The 17,100-nt window shown below is 57.7% G+C and overlaps 1 protein-coding gene across 1 annotated transcript in view; it reads right to left on the bottom strand.

Moving 5' to 3' along the window:
• Positions 1-12,323, bottom strand: part of COL7A1 (collagen type VII alpha 1 chain) — a gene marked incomplete at its 5' end in the record, with an annotated part of 31,024 nt that extends 18,701 nt beyond the window's left edge. The window contains 43 exons of the mRNA XM_084247763.1: positions 24-59; positions 135-179; positions 379-414; positions 528-587; positions 692-754; positions 882-935; positions 1,019-1,045; positions 1,294-1,371; positions 1,483-1,554; positions 1,692-1,727; positions 1,877-1,912; positions 2,007-2,078; positions 2,494-2,556; positions 2,630-2,674; positions 2,766-2,792; positions 2,873-2,908; positions 3,007-3,179; positions 3,266-3,412; positions 3,498-3,624; positions 3,891-4,027; positions 4,108-4,254; positions 4,346-4,480; positions 4,724-4,870; positions 5,458-5,580; positions 5,817-5,963; positions 6,063-6,188; positions 6,531-6,674; positions 6,802-6,921; positions 7,453-7,596; positions 7,698-7,823; positions 7,912-8,055; positions 8,655-8,783; positions 8,862-9,011; positions 9,086-9,202; positions 9,286-9,432; positions 9,538-9,651; positions 9,746-9,875; positions 9,952-10,115; positions 10,318-10,479; positions 10,570-10,663; positions 10,751-10,910; positions 11,575-11,755; positions 12,239-12,323. Coding sequence (XP_084103889.1) covers positions 24-59; positions 135-179; positions 379-414; positions 528-587; positions 692-754; positions 882-935; positions 1,019-1,045; positions 1,294-1,371; positions 1,483-1,554; positions 1,692-1,727; positions 1,877-1,912; positions 2,007-2,078; positions 2,494-2,556; positions 2,630-2,674; positions 2,766-2,792; positions 2,873-2,908; positions 3,007-3,179; positions 3,266-3,412; positions 3,498-3,624; positions 3,891-4,027; positions 4,108-4,254; positions 4,346-4,480; positions 4,724-4,870; positions 5,458-5,580; positions 5,817-5,963; positions 6,063-6,188; positions 6,531-6,674; positions 6,802-6,921; positions 7,453-7,596; positions 7,698-7,823; positions 7,912-8,055; positions 8,655-8,783; positions 8,862-9,011; positions 9,086-9,202; positions 9,286-9,432; positions 9,538-9,651; positions 9,746-9,875; positions 9,952-10,115; positions 10,318-10,479; positions 10,570-10,663; positions 10,751-10,910; positions 11,575-11,755; positions 12,239-12,323 — 4,506 coding nt within the window. The remainder of the gene's footprint in view (positions 1-23; positions 60-134; positions 180-378; positions 415-527; positions 588-691; positions 755-881; positions 936-1,018; positions 1,046-1,293; positions 1,372-1,482; positions 1,555-1,691; positions 1,728-1,876; positions 1,913-2,006; positions 2,079-2,493; positions 2,557-2,629; positions 2,675-2,765; positions 2,793-2,872; positions 2,909-3,006; positions 3,180-3,265; positions 3,413-3,497; positions 3,625-3,890; positions 4,028-4,107; positions 4,255-4,345; positions 4,481-4,723; positions 4,871-5,457; positions 5,581-5,816; positions 5,964-6,062; positions 6,189-6,530; positions 6,675-6,801; positions 6,922-7,452; positions 7,597-7,697; positions 7,824-7,911; positions 8,056-8,654; positions 8,784-8,861; positions 9,012-9,085; positions 9,203-9,285; positions 9,433-9,537; positions 9,652-9,745; positions 9,876-9,951; positions 10,116-10,317; positions 10,480-10,569; positions 10,664-10,750; positions 10,911-11,574; positions 11,756-12,238) is intronic.
• Positions 12,324-17,100: the final 4,777 nt, after the last annotated feature.

Below are 17,100 nucleotides of genomic sequence, written 5' to 3'. Positions count from 1 at the left end.
CATTACCACCATCGGGGGCTTACCTGGGGTCCCACCGGGCCAGGAGATCCACGTTCACCCTGGTGGAAGAGCGTCAGAACTGAGTCTTGCTCCAGACTCTCCAGGACCCTGAGAGGCCCCCAGGCCACACTCACCTTCTCTCCAGTTTCACCCGCAGCCCCTGTCTGTCCCCGTTCACCCTGAGGGGAGAGTTAGGAGAGGAACCTTGACCACTGAATTCCAGACAAGGTGTTTCAACATCTCATCATCCCTCCTCTGAAACCACAGCCTCTGTCATAGCCTGACCCTCCCAGCTCCCCTCGTCCTATAGGGGATTAGGACTCCTCCTAATACCTAATACCTCCACTCCACCATATCCACTCCCCAAATGGCACTTACTTTGGTGCCAACATCTCCAGGAGGTCCTCGTAGACCCTAGAAGGGATGAATTTGGGAGTTCAGAGATTTGAGTTTGGGCATGATGATGAAGGTGACCATTGGGGCTGGAATTATGCCCATCATACTCAACCCCTAGCCCCGACACTCACCCGCTCACCCGGAATCCCAGGTTGTCCCGGGAGGCCTGGGGCTCCATCCTCACAGTCACCCTGAAGGAGACTCAGATTAGTAGAAGACCTAGGGGGAGCTCCACCCTGCCACCCAGCACTCAGCCCCACCCCACATTGGGACACCAAAATATCAGGTCTCCTACTTTTTCTCCTTTCTTTCCAGAGGGGCCAATTGGGCCTTGGGGTCCAGGGCTTCCAGGAAGACCCTAGGAGAAAGTAAGAAAAATGTGAAACCCAAACTGAGGCACAGTACCCACTCTCTGACATAGCTGAACCCCCAGCCCTTCCATTCACAACCCTCATAGTCCCCAGAAGAGCATGGAGTCTCCCTACCGGCAGCCCAGGCTCGCCTGGAGTGGTGCCACCAACACCAGGTCCAGGGGGGCCCTGAGAGAGAACAGCAGGTCAGGGGATGGCTAGAGGGAGGTCAGACTTCAAGCCACCACCAGCGTACCTTGCCCCTCACTTACCCGTTCCCCACGATCTCCTTTGTCACCCTGGAAGACAGATCATGATCATGACCCTGGACCAGACCACTCCTCAGGATGGCAGGAGGAATGAGGGTCATGACGTTAAAATGGATTATAAGGCTCATGAGGAACTGAGGCGTCATGCGGGGTCAAGGAGTCCCACGGCTCAGAGAGACCAGTAGGGGCTGTGTGGGCTCCAGTGGGGTTGCTACGTCACAGATCACATGAAGGCTATGAGACTGTAGGGGGAGGTTGGGGGGGTGTCATACTGTTACCTTCACAGCTGTTCCAGGAAGTCCTGGGGGGCCACGGGGTCCTGGGTCCCCCAGTGGGCCACGAGATCCTGGGGGGCCCTGATAGAGATGATCAAGTATAAAGCACAACCCGACAGATCCCTACTCTCACCTCCCTTCTAATGGTCCCCCCACCCCACACCACTTGTCCCCACATATCCCAGAACTTACCGGGGGTCCAGTGTCCCCTTTTCGCCCAGGAAGAGCAGGGCCCTGGCCTTCACCAGCTTGTCCAGGCTCTCCCTGCAGCAGGCAGGATAAGAGGTGGGAGAAGGTACTAGAGGTGACCCAACCATATCTTATCACAGCTCAGACCCTGCACAGTGTCAGGTCTGGGCAACCCTGCTCCTCCCTGGGACCTCCCTTCACCCTTCACCTACCGGCTCCCCCTTTGGGCCTCGAGGCCCTCTTTCTCCCTGAGGACAAAACAGAGAAAAGAGTGATGCCTGCGCTAGGGAGGGTCTCAGGGTGGGACTTGGGACAGTATTCCCCCACTACCCCAGGCTCCCCACCCAACAGAAAGAACTTTGAAGACACTGGGGGAGCAAGAAGGAAAGCAACTTACAGGTTCTCCAGGAGGGCCGGGCCACCCAGGGGAGCCCTGTAGATGGAGGCCCAAGTCAGGAGAGTGAGACCACCCTGCCTCCTCAGCAAACTACTCCACCCTGTGACTTGCAAGGACAAGGCTCACTCACCTTTGGCCCAGGAGTTCCGGGAGTCCCAGGGCGGCCAGGGCTGCCTGGTCGCCCATCTGCCCCAGGGAAGCCCTAAGAAGACAAAGAAATCAGGCCAGAAAGGGGCTCTCCCTTGGGGTCCCAGGTTTGGACTCCTCACCACCCGGGCCCTGAGTGTTGCTGGGGCCACGGAACAGAAAGTAGCCCCTCTGAGTTGAACAGAGCCCTAATCCAGGCACAGGGGCAGAGCTGAGGCAGGAGGCCTTCCCTGCCTCCAGGATTTAGAACTTCCACCCACCCAGGCCTCCAGGGAACCTCAGAACCCCACTCTTCTTCCCACCCTTCCCCAAAGTCTCTAGTGTGGCTTATAATATCCACTTAGGCTTCAAGAAATACCCTGTGTTTCTAACTCGGTCTTTTCCTTCTCTTCTCTTCCTGTCTCTTCCAAAAATCCCAAGGAAACTTGGAAGAAACGTCTTAGGGGAACCTCAAAGGTCCCCACACTTACCCTCTCGCCCTTTGCAGTGGCACTTCCAGGGGGCCCTTGGGGGCCAGGAGCACCAACCCTGCCCTGGGAGGAGATAGCAGGTAAGGAGGCAGTAAGCCAGCCAGGGCACAGAGGTCAGGGCTAGGGCGGTACTCACCGGGAGGCCAGGGGGCCCGGGAGGTCCGCCTTGTCCTTTGGGGCCCTAGGAAGGGTAATCAGTGAGTCCTATGTTACAGCCTCCCCTGACCCCTTGATCCCCAGCCAATTCTCTACCTGCCACCAGGGCCACTCACCATCTCTCCAGGCTCCCCCTTCTGGCCCTGAGGAAAGACATGTGGGATTAGAATCAGGGCAGCAGCCCCAGGTAAGGCCTCACACACTCTGAACCCTAGACACTTACCTTTGGACAATGCACCGTGCAAGGTTCTGGTTGTGGCTGTGGACATAGGGTTTCCTTGAGGTCAAGCAGTTCTCCTAAGATCTCCCACATACCCTCTTCTCTACCACCTAGTCCCCAGGAGACCTCTTCCAAACCTGGGTAGTCAAAGCTATCTGACATAGGGCTGTTGCCAGTCCACCAACTGCCCGATCCAAGCTTGGACCATCATCCACAGCGAAGAAGGTCTGGACAGAGTCCATGCCCGGCACCAATTGACGCAGCTGCTCTGGGTCAGCTCCCGCCAGGCCCAACACCACCACTTTAAGCCCTAAGGAAGGGTCCAGAAGACTGTAGGACAACCCCACTGGGGCCAGTCCCTTTCTCCAGCCCAAGTCCCTCAGCCCTACTCCTCACCAGCAGCCTGGGCCTCACGGATAGGATTGAAGATGTCACCTCTCAAGGGCTCATCCACTAGCAGAACCATCACCCCTGGCACATGCCGGCGGCGTCCAGGAGCATCTGGTGCCAACAGGTGTCTGTGAGCCGTGACTATGGCTGCGCCTGAAAGGAAGGAAATGTCAGAACCCTGGGGCACCAAGCTCCCAAAAAGGCAACACCAAGAGCCCGCATCCACTGCAGTTCTCACCCAGGTTGTTCCCACTTGGGTCCACGTAAGGAATGTTACGGATCTTCTGCAGGATGACACCAGGGTCATGGGAGCTGTTCAGTGGGAACAGTGGGGAGGGCCGATGACTGTAGGACAGGAGGCCAACCTGGGGTGGGGGAGACACAGACCCTGGGGAGGATGACAAAGCAGCAAAAGTGGGGGGGGCGGACATAAAACCGAGAGAAGACATAGAGCCCAGAGGTGTGAAACTACACCTGCATATTAGGGGTTCAGCAGTGATGGCAGGCTAGGGAGCCAACCAGGAGGTGAGATCTGGAGCTGGGGAAGGGCTGGGAGAAAGCCTGGATGGATGTGACCCTGGGGTGGGGAAGGGCAGGAATAAGTAGGAGTCTAGATGCTTCTGGGCCAAACCTGGGCCGCATGTGGCCCAAGAGGCCCAAGTGCAGACACCAGACGTTCCAGGGCTCCCTTCACTGCCTCTGCACGGTGAGCATTATCTCGAGTGGTGTGCAGCAGGAACACCACATCCATCAGGCCCCGGGAACATGCTGCAGGAAGAGAGTGGAGCTCTGAAGTGTCAGCCCCTCCAACTACCCCACTTAGGTCCCTCTCACTGAGCCAAACATACCGACGGTATGTGTGACAGAGGCCTCAGGACCCTGCACACCCTCCCGGATGGGTGTCAGGGAAAAGACATAGGTGATGCCGGGCTCTAGCCTTGACACCTGCTGGGAGCTCGAGGCCCCTGGCAGTGACTGTGTACCCCCAGGCATTTCTGCAAAAGACAGGGTCCCAAAATTAGTTAAGCAGGAGGCCCTCCATGAGCCCCAACTGCCAGCCCGCCCTAAACCTGGTCCCCTTTTCACCTTGGCTAGGACCTCTGAGTGGTCTCCAGGATAGGATGTAGCTGGATGCCCCAGACACTGGGGTCCAGGCCAAAGTCACCGAGTTAACTGAGGTGTCCACCACACGCAGTTCAGTGCTTGGGACACGAGGTGAATCTGAAGGAGAAATCAAAGACCGGGGATCAAAGGCTGTGTTCTGAGACCCAGAAGGGGAGAGAACTGAGGAGATCCTGGGGCAGAAGGAAGTATCAGAGGAGGTCATTCTGGGATCACCCCAGGGTGAGGAATGATAGGAGGTGTACACATGGAGTCATTCAGGGTCATGGGGTACAGGAAATCAGGGTGGGTCATCAGTGGTGGGAAGAGCACACCAGGGGAATATGGGATTTCTGGACTTACCAGTGTATGCAACAACTTCTGTGGGGGGTCCTTCTCCAGTTGGCCCTAAGACACTCAACCACACGCGGTAGGGGGTCCCTGGCTCCAGCCCATCCAGTTCATAGCTGCTGAGCTCGCCGCCCAGGACCCGGGACTGCTCCTGACCACCTGGGGCAGGCATGAGGGTGGGAGGATGCTGCAGACCGGTATTAATGGACCCACCCACCTCTCTGCCATCTACCTTGCTTATTTTTTTTGAAGATTTATTTATTTATGCATACAAGAACTGGGGGACAGGCCAGAGGTGCAGGGGGTGAGAGGAGTCACAGAGACAGAGCCAGGAACAGAACAGGCAGACTGACTGAAATACACTGCTGAGGGGAGCAGCTGGGGAGACAGGTCTGCTGGGCCATGTGGGTAGCTCCACACGGGGGATTGCTGCAGAGGCTGTGGATAGCTTTACAGTGCTGTGCTTAACCCCTTGGGCCAAAAGGGAGGCCCTATCTTGCTTAAGATGAACCCCCCACTGGACTCACTGACTGACCTTTCTAACAGGTTCACCCTCCTAATTGATCTACCCCTTTCTGGTTGACCCTGACCCACTGACCCTCATTGGTCCCACCCACCTCGTTGACTGATCCCTGCTGTGATCACAATCCCACAGACCCCTACTGACCGACCCTACCCACTCTCAGTGACCTGACCTACGGCCCCGCCCCATTGGTACCTAAGCCCCTACCGGGGGCACTTCTCACCTTCTGGTCGCCAACGCAGACGGAAGCCGTGTGCCCCGGGCACCGGCTGCCAGCGCAGCCTCAACGAATGTTCCCCTCGCTGCACTACACGTAGGGTCTCCAAGGCTGGCGGAGCCTCAGGCGCTTGAGGGAAAGCGCGGGTTTGAGAGAGGCTCCACCCCACTGGTCCTTGGCCAATCCCAGGCCAACACTGGGACAGGCACCACCCCCAAACCCTCAGACCCTGCCCACAAAAGACTCCACCGATCTCAGGTACCTTTTCCAGTCCCAGGTACCTTTTCCAGTCCCAAGCACAACCCCCACCCCCAAGCCGTGCAGGCCACCAATCCAAGGCTCGTTCCAGCCCCAGCTCCACCTACGCGTGGTGACGACGATGGAGACCGGCGCGCCCTCACGGTCCCCAACAAATGCTGTCACTCGCACTGAGTAGCTGACCCCTCCTTCCAGACCCCTTATTTCTGCGGAATCCGTGTTTCCTGGGAGAATCTTGTGTCTCGTAGGGCCACCTGGCCAGGTGAACACAGAGCAATAGTGAGGGATGGGGATGGCTAAGCCTAGCGGCGCTCCCAACCGCGAAGGACAAGAATGGGGTCATGGAACTATACCCTCGCTCTGGCCCCAGGCCAGCTTGTAGGAGGTGGCTCCAGGGACCCCCACCCAGGTGATCCGCAGAACATCACTGGAAGCATTGAGGATCTGCAGCTTCGACACGCTGCCCACCGGCACAGGGTCTGGGGGTAGAGGCAGGGTACAGAGTCAGGGGCCACTGGACGGCTGGCAGCGAATGGGCTGGCAGTGCACGCGTGATTATCGCAGGGAGGTCTAATGGTGAGGTTAGTGTGGACAGGTCAGTGTAGGCAACCCCTAATCAGAAGAAGACCAGTGCCTTAGAATAGGCAATGGAGGACAGCCAGGAGGTCCCGCAAGCAGACACTTAGTCAACATGGAAAAGGTCAGCGTGGCAAAAGAAGTCACAGAGCAGTAATGGAGTGGGCAGCTGGAGCAGTCAGCATTACACAGCAGGGCGGGGGAGCCAGCGTGACGTGGTTGGCAGCTAGTCAAGGTCCACTCACCAGTCCTCACAACCACAGAGGCAGGGGTCCCATCCACACCAGCAACATGTGCCCACACATGCACCGTGTACTCAGTGTCTGGCTCCAGCCCATCCAGCTCAGCTACATTGGCTTCCCCAGAGACCAGCTGGTATTTCTCTGGGCCTGGGAATGGGGATGGAGGCATCTCTAGGGCTAGCCAGAATCTGCCTCCCATTGCCCCATTTGGACCCCTGAGATACTCCCAGCACCCAGACCCACCTCCCACAACCCTCCAAAACCCTGGCCCCACCGTGGCCTGAGCGCCAGGAGATCCTATATCCCGTGGCACCAGGAACCCTGTTCCAGGCGATGGTGACAGATGAGCTGCTGGTCTGAGTCACATGGACTGTCCTCACGGAGCCCAGTGGGTCTGGGGAGAGAAGCAATGGGGAGCCTGATGGAGGAGGTCTAGTGGGGGAGGGCCATGTAATAAGGGAAGGCTATGAGAGTCTACTAGCAGGCAGGGATCTGATCTGTGGTGAATAGCTCAGATGGGGGGGGGCGTGGAGATTCTGATGGAGGCAGTAGTGGGAATCAAAAGTGACAGATGATAGGAATTTGAGAGACAGAGGGTCTGACAGAGAAGATAGTAGGGTTCTGATGGAGGCAGTAGGAAGTGGTCAGGGATTCTGACAAAGGACAAGATGTAAGTCTAAGAGGAGAGTTGGGTGCCACAGAAAAGGTAGTGTGGGCCTGACAGTGGTGATGGAAATCTAGGGCGAAGATAGTGGGGTTTTAGAGGAGAGGCAGAGGAGCCTACAGAAGGTGGGGCATTGAAAGGAGGCAAGGGAGACTAAAGGGGGAAGTAAGGGGCCTGAGGGAGGTGCCAGTGGGAATCTGAAGGGGGAGAGGAGTTCTGGGGAGAAGCCAGTTTCTGAGAGGGGAAGCCTGGGGGTCTGACCGGTTCGAGCCACGATCACCACACGAGGGCCCTCTTCTCTCCCTCGTAGTGCTGACACAGCCACTTGGTAGGAGGTTCCAGGCCGCAGCTCCAAGATATCTGTGGCAGTAGATTCTGGGGGCAATGTCCTGCTGGACTCTGGACCTAGGGTCAGACAGAAGTGCTGGCATGGCTCCTGCCTGCCCATGCAGTCCCATACCCTGGTCATTCCCCTCGGCCACCCTCCCCCCACACCCCTCACTGACCATCATCTGCTCTCCAGGTAACTCGAAATCCACTGGCTCCAGGAACAGGTCCCCAGGCCACCCTCAGTCGAGTTGCGTCTGATCCTACGACCCGCAGCCCTGAGATGGCAAGTGGGGTTTCTGGTTCTGGGGGTTAAAGGCAGAGATCAGGGATGAAGACCTGGCTTGGAGTGAGTCAGACCGCTGTCGCTTATGCTTCTCCTGCAGAGCTCACCTCGGCGGATGGTGAGGAGGCTGGCGCTACCCTCGCGGTTGCCCACTCGAGCAGACACCCGCACAGTGTAGCTCAGCCCAGCCCGGACATCATCCAAGTCGAAGGCTGTCTGTCTCCCAGGAAGCACCAGGGTCCGCTCAACCCCTAGGGAGAAGGCAGGGTCAGTGGGAGACAGGGGTGTGGATGATGGTGACAGGTAGGCGCACAGGATATAAAGGGTCAGGAAGGGACAGACCAAGGGATGAAAAGGGTGAGAGACCAGACATGGGATTAAAGGAGTCAGCAATAGACAGTGACAGCGGGTAACAAACCAGGGATGAACAGGGACGTAGGGTAACAGGGGCGCGGGACAGAGGATGATGGAAGTCAGTGGGCAGCAGTGTGAGTCAACAGGTCATAGACAGCGATGTGGGGGACAGGCTCGGTACAGGATGGAGAGTGTGGACACGGTCACTGCTAAGGCAATGGAAGGGCAGGTGAGTGAGCTTATGGCTGTGGAGAGGGTGAAAGTCATGGCCAAGGATGTGGGTCAGGATGTGAAAAGAGATTCAGGTGAAGGTAGATGGGGCAGATGGATCCTGTGACAGGGCTGGGCTCAGTGCCAGTGGTGGACGAACAAGGAGACCAGGGGCTGTAGAGATCCAGGAATAGGAAGAGATGGGGAGAAGATGCAATCAGAGCCCAAGGGCTGAAACTTTATGTGTTTTGTGGGGAGGACGGGGTGCTGGTTATGTCCACCTCACCCTGGGTGCTGCGCACAGTGATGCGGTACTCAGTGGCACCAGGAACTGGGCTCCAGGACACTCGAACACGCTGCCCAGGCAGTTCGGTGGCCTGTAGGTCTGTCACAGTGCCCACAGGCAGCTCTGGCCCTGTTGGAAGGTTGTATGAGAGGCAGCCTGGGCCCCTGGCCCTTCCGCTCTCACTTGACCAGTCCACAGAACCCTTACCAGTGGGGACCACAGTTGCAGGTGTGGCCACCTCACGCCCCTCAAGCAGGGTATAGAGCGTGAGGCGATACTCAGTGCCTGGCTGAAGTCCATCCAACTGATAATGGGTCACATCAGGGGACAGCACCACCTTCTGTGGTGGCTCCAGGCCTGCAAGACGACAGGGTCTGTTCAGCTGAAGCCAAATCCTAACCCTGCCAGCCCGCCCCTCCACCTGCACTGACCGCTCTCCCGCCGCCACTCCAGCCGATAGCCACGGGCCTCAGGTACCAAGTTCCACGAAAGAAGGATGGATGTGGGGCCCAGGATGACTGCGCGCAGGGTCTGCTCAACAGAAGTGTCTGCCCAGGGCACAAGGGACATCAGCTTCTGGGCCTTGTCCTGCCTGCACACCCCGCCTGAAGAAAGCACCCATCCTTCTCACCAGTGCGAGCAGTCAGGGAGTTGGCAGGCCCCACACTACGGCCAAACAGGGTGCTCACAGTCACCTCATAGTCTGTGCCAGGCTCCAGGTCATGCAGCAACACTGACCTCTGCCCAGCACCCACCTCCTGCTGTTGTGTGGCCCCACCTGCATGGGCACACAGAGGGGTCAGTGGGCCTTGCAGGCTCAGGATCCTTAATCCTATCTGAGATACAGGGACCCCCCCACCCCTTGGCCCACATTCTCACTCACCGCGGGCCCGCCATGTCACACGGTAGCCAGTGGCACCTGGCACACTCCGCCAGGCCACCAGGAGGCTGTGGGCTGTGGTATTCTGGATGCTCAGCTCCAGCCCCTCCAGGGCAGCTGGGGGAAGGTCCCAACAGGGATTAGTGGAGTCAGGAGTGGGGAGGGATGGGTGGTTAGGTGAGGGGGGTCAGAGGTTAGTAGAAATGCTCACTGGTCCGAGCTGTCCCACTCACGGCCTCCCCGATGCTGTTGGCATAGAGGGCGACCACAGTCACTTGGTACTCGGTTAGTGGCCGGAGATCCTGCAGCCACATGCTGGTCTCCCCAGCTGGGACGCTCACCTGCCCAAAATCACAGGCCACTTTATCTTGCCCAACCAAATCCCCAGCCCTCACCCAGCACTCCTGACAGCCTTACCTCCCGCCGCTCACTTGGCAGCGGCTGTCCCAGCCCTGTCAGAGGGGTGTACTGGACCTTGTAGCCAGTCACAGGACCACTGGCCGCTGTCCACTGTACTCGCAAGGATTGACTCCCTGCCTCAGACAGCACCAGGTCTCGTGGGCCAGAAGTGGAGTCATCCGCTGGGGAAGGGGTATCAAGCAATCAGCAGGAGGATCGGGATTTAGAACTTACAGGGTAGGGTTGGGGTCAAAGATCAGGACCACAAGGGGAAGGGTCAGCACGTCCAGGGCAGGATCAGAGGACAGCACCCCCGGATTGGCATCAGGTTGGGATGGGGATTGGGAATGCAGGTCTGGGCACAGGGTGTGGGTGGGAACTCACGGGGCAGGGTCACAGGCACACCACCAGCCGTTGTGCACACCCTCCGGGAAATGAGGGGCAGTAGCGTCCTCAAGATGCTGAAGTCATTGACGAAGAAGAAGAAATCGCTGGTCGGCTGGGAGGCAATGCGTTTCAGCTCCTCGGGGTCAGCGTTCTTGATCCCTGAGTTGATGTCCAGTCAGGGCTCTGCTGCCCGTGGGTTCTCTGTCTGGCCCCGGCCCCAGCTGACCTGTTCCCTGGCTTGGTACTCACCCACAGCAAACAACTTGACCCCCTGCCCCTTCAACTTCTGAGCAGCTGTATCCACCATGTCCTGGGACTTCCCATCTGTGATCAGGATGCAGACCTGGGGCAGGTGCAGGGTTCAAGTCAGGGCGGCCTCACACATTTCACTTGGGGTCACCTTGGGAGGCACGGTAAAGTGAAAGATCACCTTGGGGACACCAGGTCTGGCCAGCTGGGGCAGAAACACATGGTCGGCCACGTGGAGAATCGCAGCCCCTGTGCGCGTGTTGCCCCCCTTGTAGCTGAGCTCACGGATGGCACGGATCACATCACCCCCTGAACCAAGCGCGTCCAAGCCAAACTCTGTCCTGTGGGGAAGAAGGGTGGCAACATGCTAGGGACAGGGAACTTTTCTAGCCTTGGCCTCTAGGAAGCTTGTGGGGTAATGGTTGTGAGTATCTGGCCTCCTGAGGGCCCCTTTGGTTCTGTGATGCCTGCCCTCCACCTCTAAAGGCCCCAAGCTAACAAACCCTTTAGGAGTCCCTTCGTGCTCTGCCTGTGGCTGGGCCTGTGGCAGGCCTGGAGTACTTGGGGTTCACAATCTTGGGGTGGTACTCACCCACAGCAACGTTTGGTTAATTAAATAATTGTAGGAAGAAGGGCCCAGTTGTCAGGAGGTGGACCTTAGCCAGACAGGGTGAGTGGTCAGGAGGCCAGAGCAGGACGAGTCCAACAGGCCTGGAGCATCTGAGTCCGCTGGGCCCCCTCCTGAGCTGTCCGTCTCCAGACCAGAGCACACAAGCCCCTGTCTTCCGCAGGACACTAGCCTGGAGGTGTCTCAGATGCCAGGGCTCTGCCCAGGAGCTCCCTGCCTGTCTCCCACGAGGACCAAGGGCTGAGAGGTAGAAGTGGGGTCTCTGGGTTCCCCAAGTCCCGACCTAGGAGTTTCTGTGCTCTCCATTCCGTGCGGGAGGGACAGGACCTGGTGGGATCTCTGGGTTCCCAGATGGACGCCAGGGGCCGACCACTCACCGCGGGTCATCGCTGTACTGCACCGCAGCGAAGCGCACGCCCTGTGCACTGGCTGTCCCAGAAAAGGGCAGCACCAGCCCCTCAAGGAAACCGCGCACTTCACGGAAGTTGCTTCGGCCAATGGAAGAGGAGCCGTCGAGGAGGAACACGATGTCGGCGGAGTAAAGGTGTGTGCAGGTGACTGGGGCGGAGAGGAGAGGTCACCGCTGCCCCTCCGAGATCACCCTGCCCCTCCCTCGCACCTGGGACCAGGGAGTGGGGCGTGGAGAGAAGGCCCGTCTGCGGCGCGAACCGGCCCAGGCCGGCTGGGCCCCGGAGCCCGGGACTTGGAGTTGCGGGGGGGCGGGGGGGTGCAGCGCAGGCTCTCCCGCCCCAGGAGTCCCTCTCGGGGAGAGTCGCCCGCGCCGGTGTGGGTGTGGGACCGAGGGAGCGCGCGGAGTGACACCGGGCTGGCGACTCCGGGGAGCCCGGCCTTGGGTCCGAAAGGACAGGTTGCGACTTGAGAGACCAAGCGCGGGTCGCGGGGGTTCGGGGAGTTCGGGGAGAGCCGAGGGGCGCGCGCCTGGTGGTGAGGATGGGAGGCAGGGACCCGGGATGAAGGCCGAGCGGAACCGCGGGTGACGGGGTGCAGCGCCCCGGCGAGGTCCTTCCCTGCCGTGCCCACCTCTCTCCCTGTGCTGGGCCCGCACTCGGGGCGCCCCTGCCAGGATCCCCGCGCAGAGCGCAGCCACCAGGAGCCGCAGCCTCATCCTGGGTGGAGGAAACGGTCGGCCGGGACCCCCGCCTCCGTCCCTCGGCCCGCGCCTCCTAGAGGAGCCGAGCGCGGAGCTCCCCCGCCCCCAGGATGGGTCTTGCCTGCGCGTCCGCGGGCTCCTGCTCCGCCGCCAGCGCAGTCCCACCGCCACGGCAGGGAAAAGTCCCTGATCCCGGGGGCGGAGCAGCGGGCGGGAGCCCAGGCGGCCCGCCCCCACCCACCGTCCCCGAGGTCGCCGCCCCACCACACCTCCCCTAACGGAAGATTTGTCTCTGCCCAAGTATAAAGCCCCCTACCTTCTATGGCGATTGGTAACCCCCCCCCCCAGGTTCTGCTAAATGATCCCCCTTCAATCCCATCTGGGGTCAGAGATCTTGGCTGCTTTAGGTCAAATGCAGTGATTAATGAAATAACTACTGGAGACTGGAATTCTTAGGTTCTTGGGGATGCAAGAGACAGCAGATGGTGGGGTGCGGGATGGGGAAGCTACAGCTGGAGATGACTCACCTCTCACTCTATGGGGGTGCCCAGACAAGCCTTGAGGCCATGAGTCCCGCCGGCTACTCCTGTGATTCAGCCATCCCTCTGTCTGTTGGGCCTCCTGTGCCCCACCCTATCCCCTTGACAGACAGAGCACCCCCTAGCAAATGAGGGGTTCAGTCAACCAAGGCATCGCGGGACTGCTTCCAAGTAATGCCCACCCCCACCCCTTTTGGGAGGGGAAGCCAGGAGAGAACCTGTCATGCTTCCGCATGCTTGTCCATCCCTGTACCTGTAACCCCTACCAAGCCCCGAACTAGTCCCAGGAATGCCATCCAGTTGTGCCTGCAAGGGGGGGAGGGTGCTGTCCATATGTGGAGGTGGGACCACCCATAGTGGCAGCTCAGCTCTCTACAATCCACCCCCACCTGCCTATACCCCCTCTGTTGGGTCTGACCTGCCCCAGGGCAGGTCCCCTTATCCACATTTCCTCATCTGTCCTGCCAGAGTCCCTTCCAATCTATTCTTTGTGGATTTTTTTATTTTTAAAGATTTATTTTTATTTATTTATGCATACAAGAGTTGGGGTGTAGGCCAAAGGTGCAAGGAGTGGGGGTGAGAGGATTCACCAGAGACAGAGTGGGGAGCAGAGTGGATCTACTGAAATACTCTGCTGAGGGGAGCAGTGGGCAAGACGGGAGAGGTCTGCTGCACCATGTGGGTTGCTCCCTGACTGGGGATCCAACTCCTTGCAATGGCTGGCGATAGCTCGATAGTGCTGACTTTAACCCCCCACACCACCAGGGAGGCCATCTTTGTGGAATTTTTTAATTGAGTAATATCAGTTTATAGCATTATATAGGTTTCAGCTGCACAGTCTATTAAATCAATGTCTGTATCGACTACCTTATGTTTGACACCAGAACTCTAATTTCCATGCACCCCCATACGGAGGACCTCTTTTACCTGATTTCCCACCTTCCTTCTCCTCCCCTCTGGTAACCACTATCTTATTCTTACAGTCTGAGTTTGTTTTTGTTTTCTTTAAATCATTTGTTTGTTATGTTTCTTTATGTATGCATATGTGTGAAATCACACAGTGTTTGTCTTTCTGTCTGACTTACTGCACCAAGCATAACACTCTTCTTGAACACCCCCTTTCACCATAATCCCAGCAGGCCCAGAGGGCATTCTAGGCCCCTCCCTCAGTTCCTCCCGGCCCTCACGGTTGGCTCATTAGTAGTTTGCACCTTCCTAACTACATCCCACTCCTCTCCCCCTAAGCAGCTTGGCTTCCCACCCCCTCCTCAATTGACCTTCGTGCCTGTGGACAGTCCTCCCAACACCCCAGGTCAGGGCTGTTGTCCTGAGGTATCTGTATATGCTTATCTGTTCATTAGGGGGATGACATCCAGGTACAGAGATGCTCCCAAGAAGAGCAGTTTCACTGGATTTTTCCTGCCAGTCCAGGATAATTCTGAGAAGCCCAGAATGTATATCTATACTCCCCCCTGCTGCTGGGCCCCTGTCAATATTCCTGGCCTACAATCTCCCCTGGGGATCCACAGGCTGAGTGGGGAGAGTTGGGGATGGCAATTCTGTTAAACTGGTTTCCCCTGGACTCCTCCAGGGTTGAGGTCTCTGGTATGGCCAGAGCTGAGGGCCATGAGGAGCATCCATGCAACTGTTTTGCTACTGCCCAGAAGACGGGAGTTATAGGAACAACCCCTTTTGTCACTGACCCCTTCGCTAATTATCCTGGGATACAGTGCTGGGACCATGAAGCCCTGAATCTCCAGTCGGGCCTCCCCTGGTGGCACAGCGGTTGAGCGCTGGGCTGCGAAGCTGCCCTCAGCCTCTGCAGTGCCAGTTTGATCCTCGGCCGCCGCCAGCGAGGGTCCCACATGGCGCGCAGACCTCTCCTGCCGCCCGCTGCTCCCCTCAGCAGTGTACTTCATCAGTCTGTCTGTTCTGTTCCCTGCTCTGGCTCTGGTGAATTCTCTCACCCTCCCACGCTTCTGACAGTACCCAGTGCTTGTATAAATAAATAAATCTTTAAAAAAAAAAGTGTCCTCAGCTATGTCCCAGGACTCCCCCTCCCCCACCTTTCACAATTGTCCTACAGGTGAGAGTAGGAGAGAACCAGACATTCTCTTATTCTGCTTTATGGGTGGGGGTCGGGGGGGGGTAAGTACTTAAAGTGTGCAGGGAGAGCTGTAGGGGAGGTAGAAGTAGAACTGGAGCTAAGTGCGTGTATGGAGCTCCCTGGAGGCTCATGAGGCAGGATGTGGTCCTCTGAGGCTCCTGGCACATAGCCTACAGCACAGTCCCAGAGGCCAGTTCCTTTCAATCAACTCTGGCAGTGGGGCCCAGAGCTTTGTCTTCTCTCTCCCACGCTCCCCTGGACATTTTCTTCTCTGGCTTCAGTCATCACTTCTGCCATATGGCACCGTATCTGCCAGATGGGGCCCCCTGTCAGGATTCCACACATCCCACTGTCCTCCAAAGTTCTCCCCAGAACTGTGCCAAAGCTGGTAAGGTCAACTTACCCCTCTCCAAGGTGACTTGTCCTCCTGGGGATGCTGCCTACTAGTGCCCCCTATAGCCATGACCTTGGCTTGGCCACAGTGCTGTTCACCAGGATGCCACAGAAATCCCACCCGAGAGTCTCCATGTGGAATGTCAGGCTCACCCAGTCACTCCTCTTCCCAGTCACATCCAGTGTACCTCCCCAGCATGTTTTTATTTTTACTTTTTTTTTTAGGATTTATTTATGCATACAAGAACTGGGGGGCAGGCCAGAGGTGAAGGGGATGAGAGGATTCACCAGACAGAGCAGGGAACAGACAGAACAGGCAAGCTGACTGAAATACACTGCAGAGGGCAGCAGCTGGGGAGACAGATCTGCTGGTCCATGTGGGTTGCTCTCTGGCTGGTGGGGGATTGAACTCCTGCTGCAGAGGCTGCTGATAGCTTCACAGTGCTGTACTTAACCCCTTGTGCCACCAAGACATGCCCCCTGCAGCATGTCTTCAGAGGAAAGATGGAGTTCCTTGAGTGGGTATGCAAGGCCCACCAGGACCAGGTCCACCAGGACCAGAAGCTAGAGCAAAGTTCAGCACACTTGTAATCTTTGAGATCAGGCCCAGGCTTAGTCCCCATCCTCCAGGAGCTCAAACTTAAAAGCAAGACTGTCCCCCTGGCCTGGTATGCAGCATCTATAAGCACCGGGTGTGCAGGAGGAGTTGTGGGGGGCAGTTATCAGTTTTGTACTGTTCAGCAGCTTCTCTCCAGCTGGCCACAGAACAGGGTGACAATTTGAATCCCTTAACACTGGATTCTAGAAAGCGCTTGACAGGTATTTCCTCATTGACTGCCAGTGGCAACAAATAGAGGTGAGGGAAAGGCACTGGGGTAGGATGGGTGTGATTAGAGGGTTGTTTTGGCTATTGCAAGGCTGCCATCCTGGGGAACTTCTGAATAGACCTCATCAACCCCTGTGCTAGGACTCTGATCATAATTACCAGCAGCTCCTTCCACACAGGAAAACCTATTTTCCTTTCTTAGCACCCATGGAAGTTATGAAAGGGCTGTGAGGGGCACAGGAAATGCCTACCTCCCACCTGCCTTGGGGACCAGAACTCAAAAGTGGCAGGAGTCCCGACTAGACAGCTGAGCTCTATCAGATCCTGGCCTCAGGGAGATGGGGAGGGGATTGTCAGGCCAGCAGCTCAGGACTTGCCTGGCACAAACCTAGTCAAGGGAGGGGGCTCAGGCCCCACTGAGCTCAAGGATATTCTTGGAGTCTGAGTCAGAGGCAAATGGAGGCAAAGGATTCTTGCTGTGCCTGTCCAGGCAGCAGTTAGAAACCAAATGGGAACACTGTGCCCCAGGCTATCCTCCTCCCAGAATGCAGAGTAAACATAAAGGCCTCTTCAGGGAGGGTCTGTGGCCCCTACTGGACCATCTGGGGGACCAGAGACCGTGGGAGAGTGATTGCATAGGGCCCACAGTGAGGGGCTTCCCACCTGAGGCCACTGGCTAAGCCCTCTACTAGGGCAAAGGTTGGGTCTGCGGCTCCAGGGGACTTTGTCCCACACCCCTGTTAGGACAGACTGGCTAGGAGCATCCCCCATGTGGCTAAACAGAAACATCTGGTCAGCTCCCTGCAGGCATCAAAGGCTTCCTGCCTCCGTGCTGCAGCCCCCACACTTGCCCCTTGCTGAGTCAGACACATCAGCTTGTGGGAAGACAGAAAGATCCAGGGGGTACAGAATGGCAGGGGGAGGGGG

The sequence above is a fragment of the Talpa europaea genome (assembly GCF_964194135.1).
Source record: "Talpa europaea genome assembly, chromosome: 11".
NCBI classification, from domain to species: Eukaryota; Metazoa; Chordata; class Mammalia; order Eulipotyphla; family Talpidae; genus Talpa; species Talpa europaea.
Note: the sequence above shows the minus strand (reverse complement) of the source record. Positions and strands in the feature narration are given on the sequence as shown.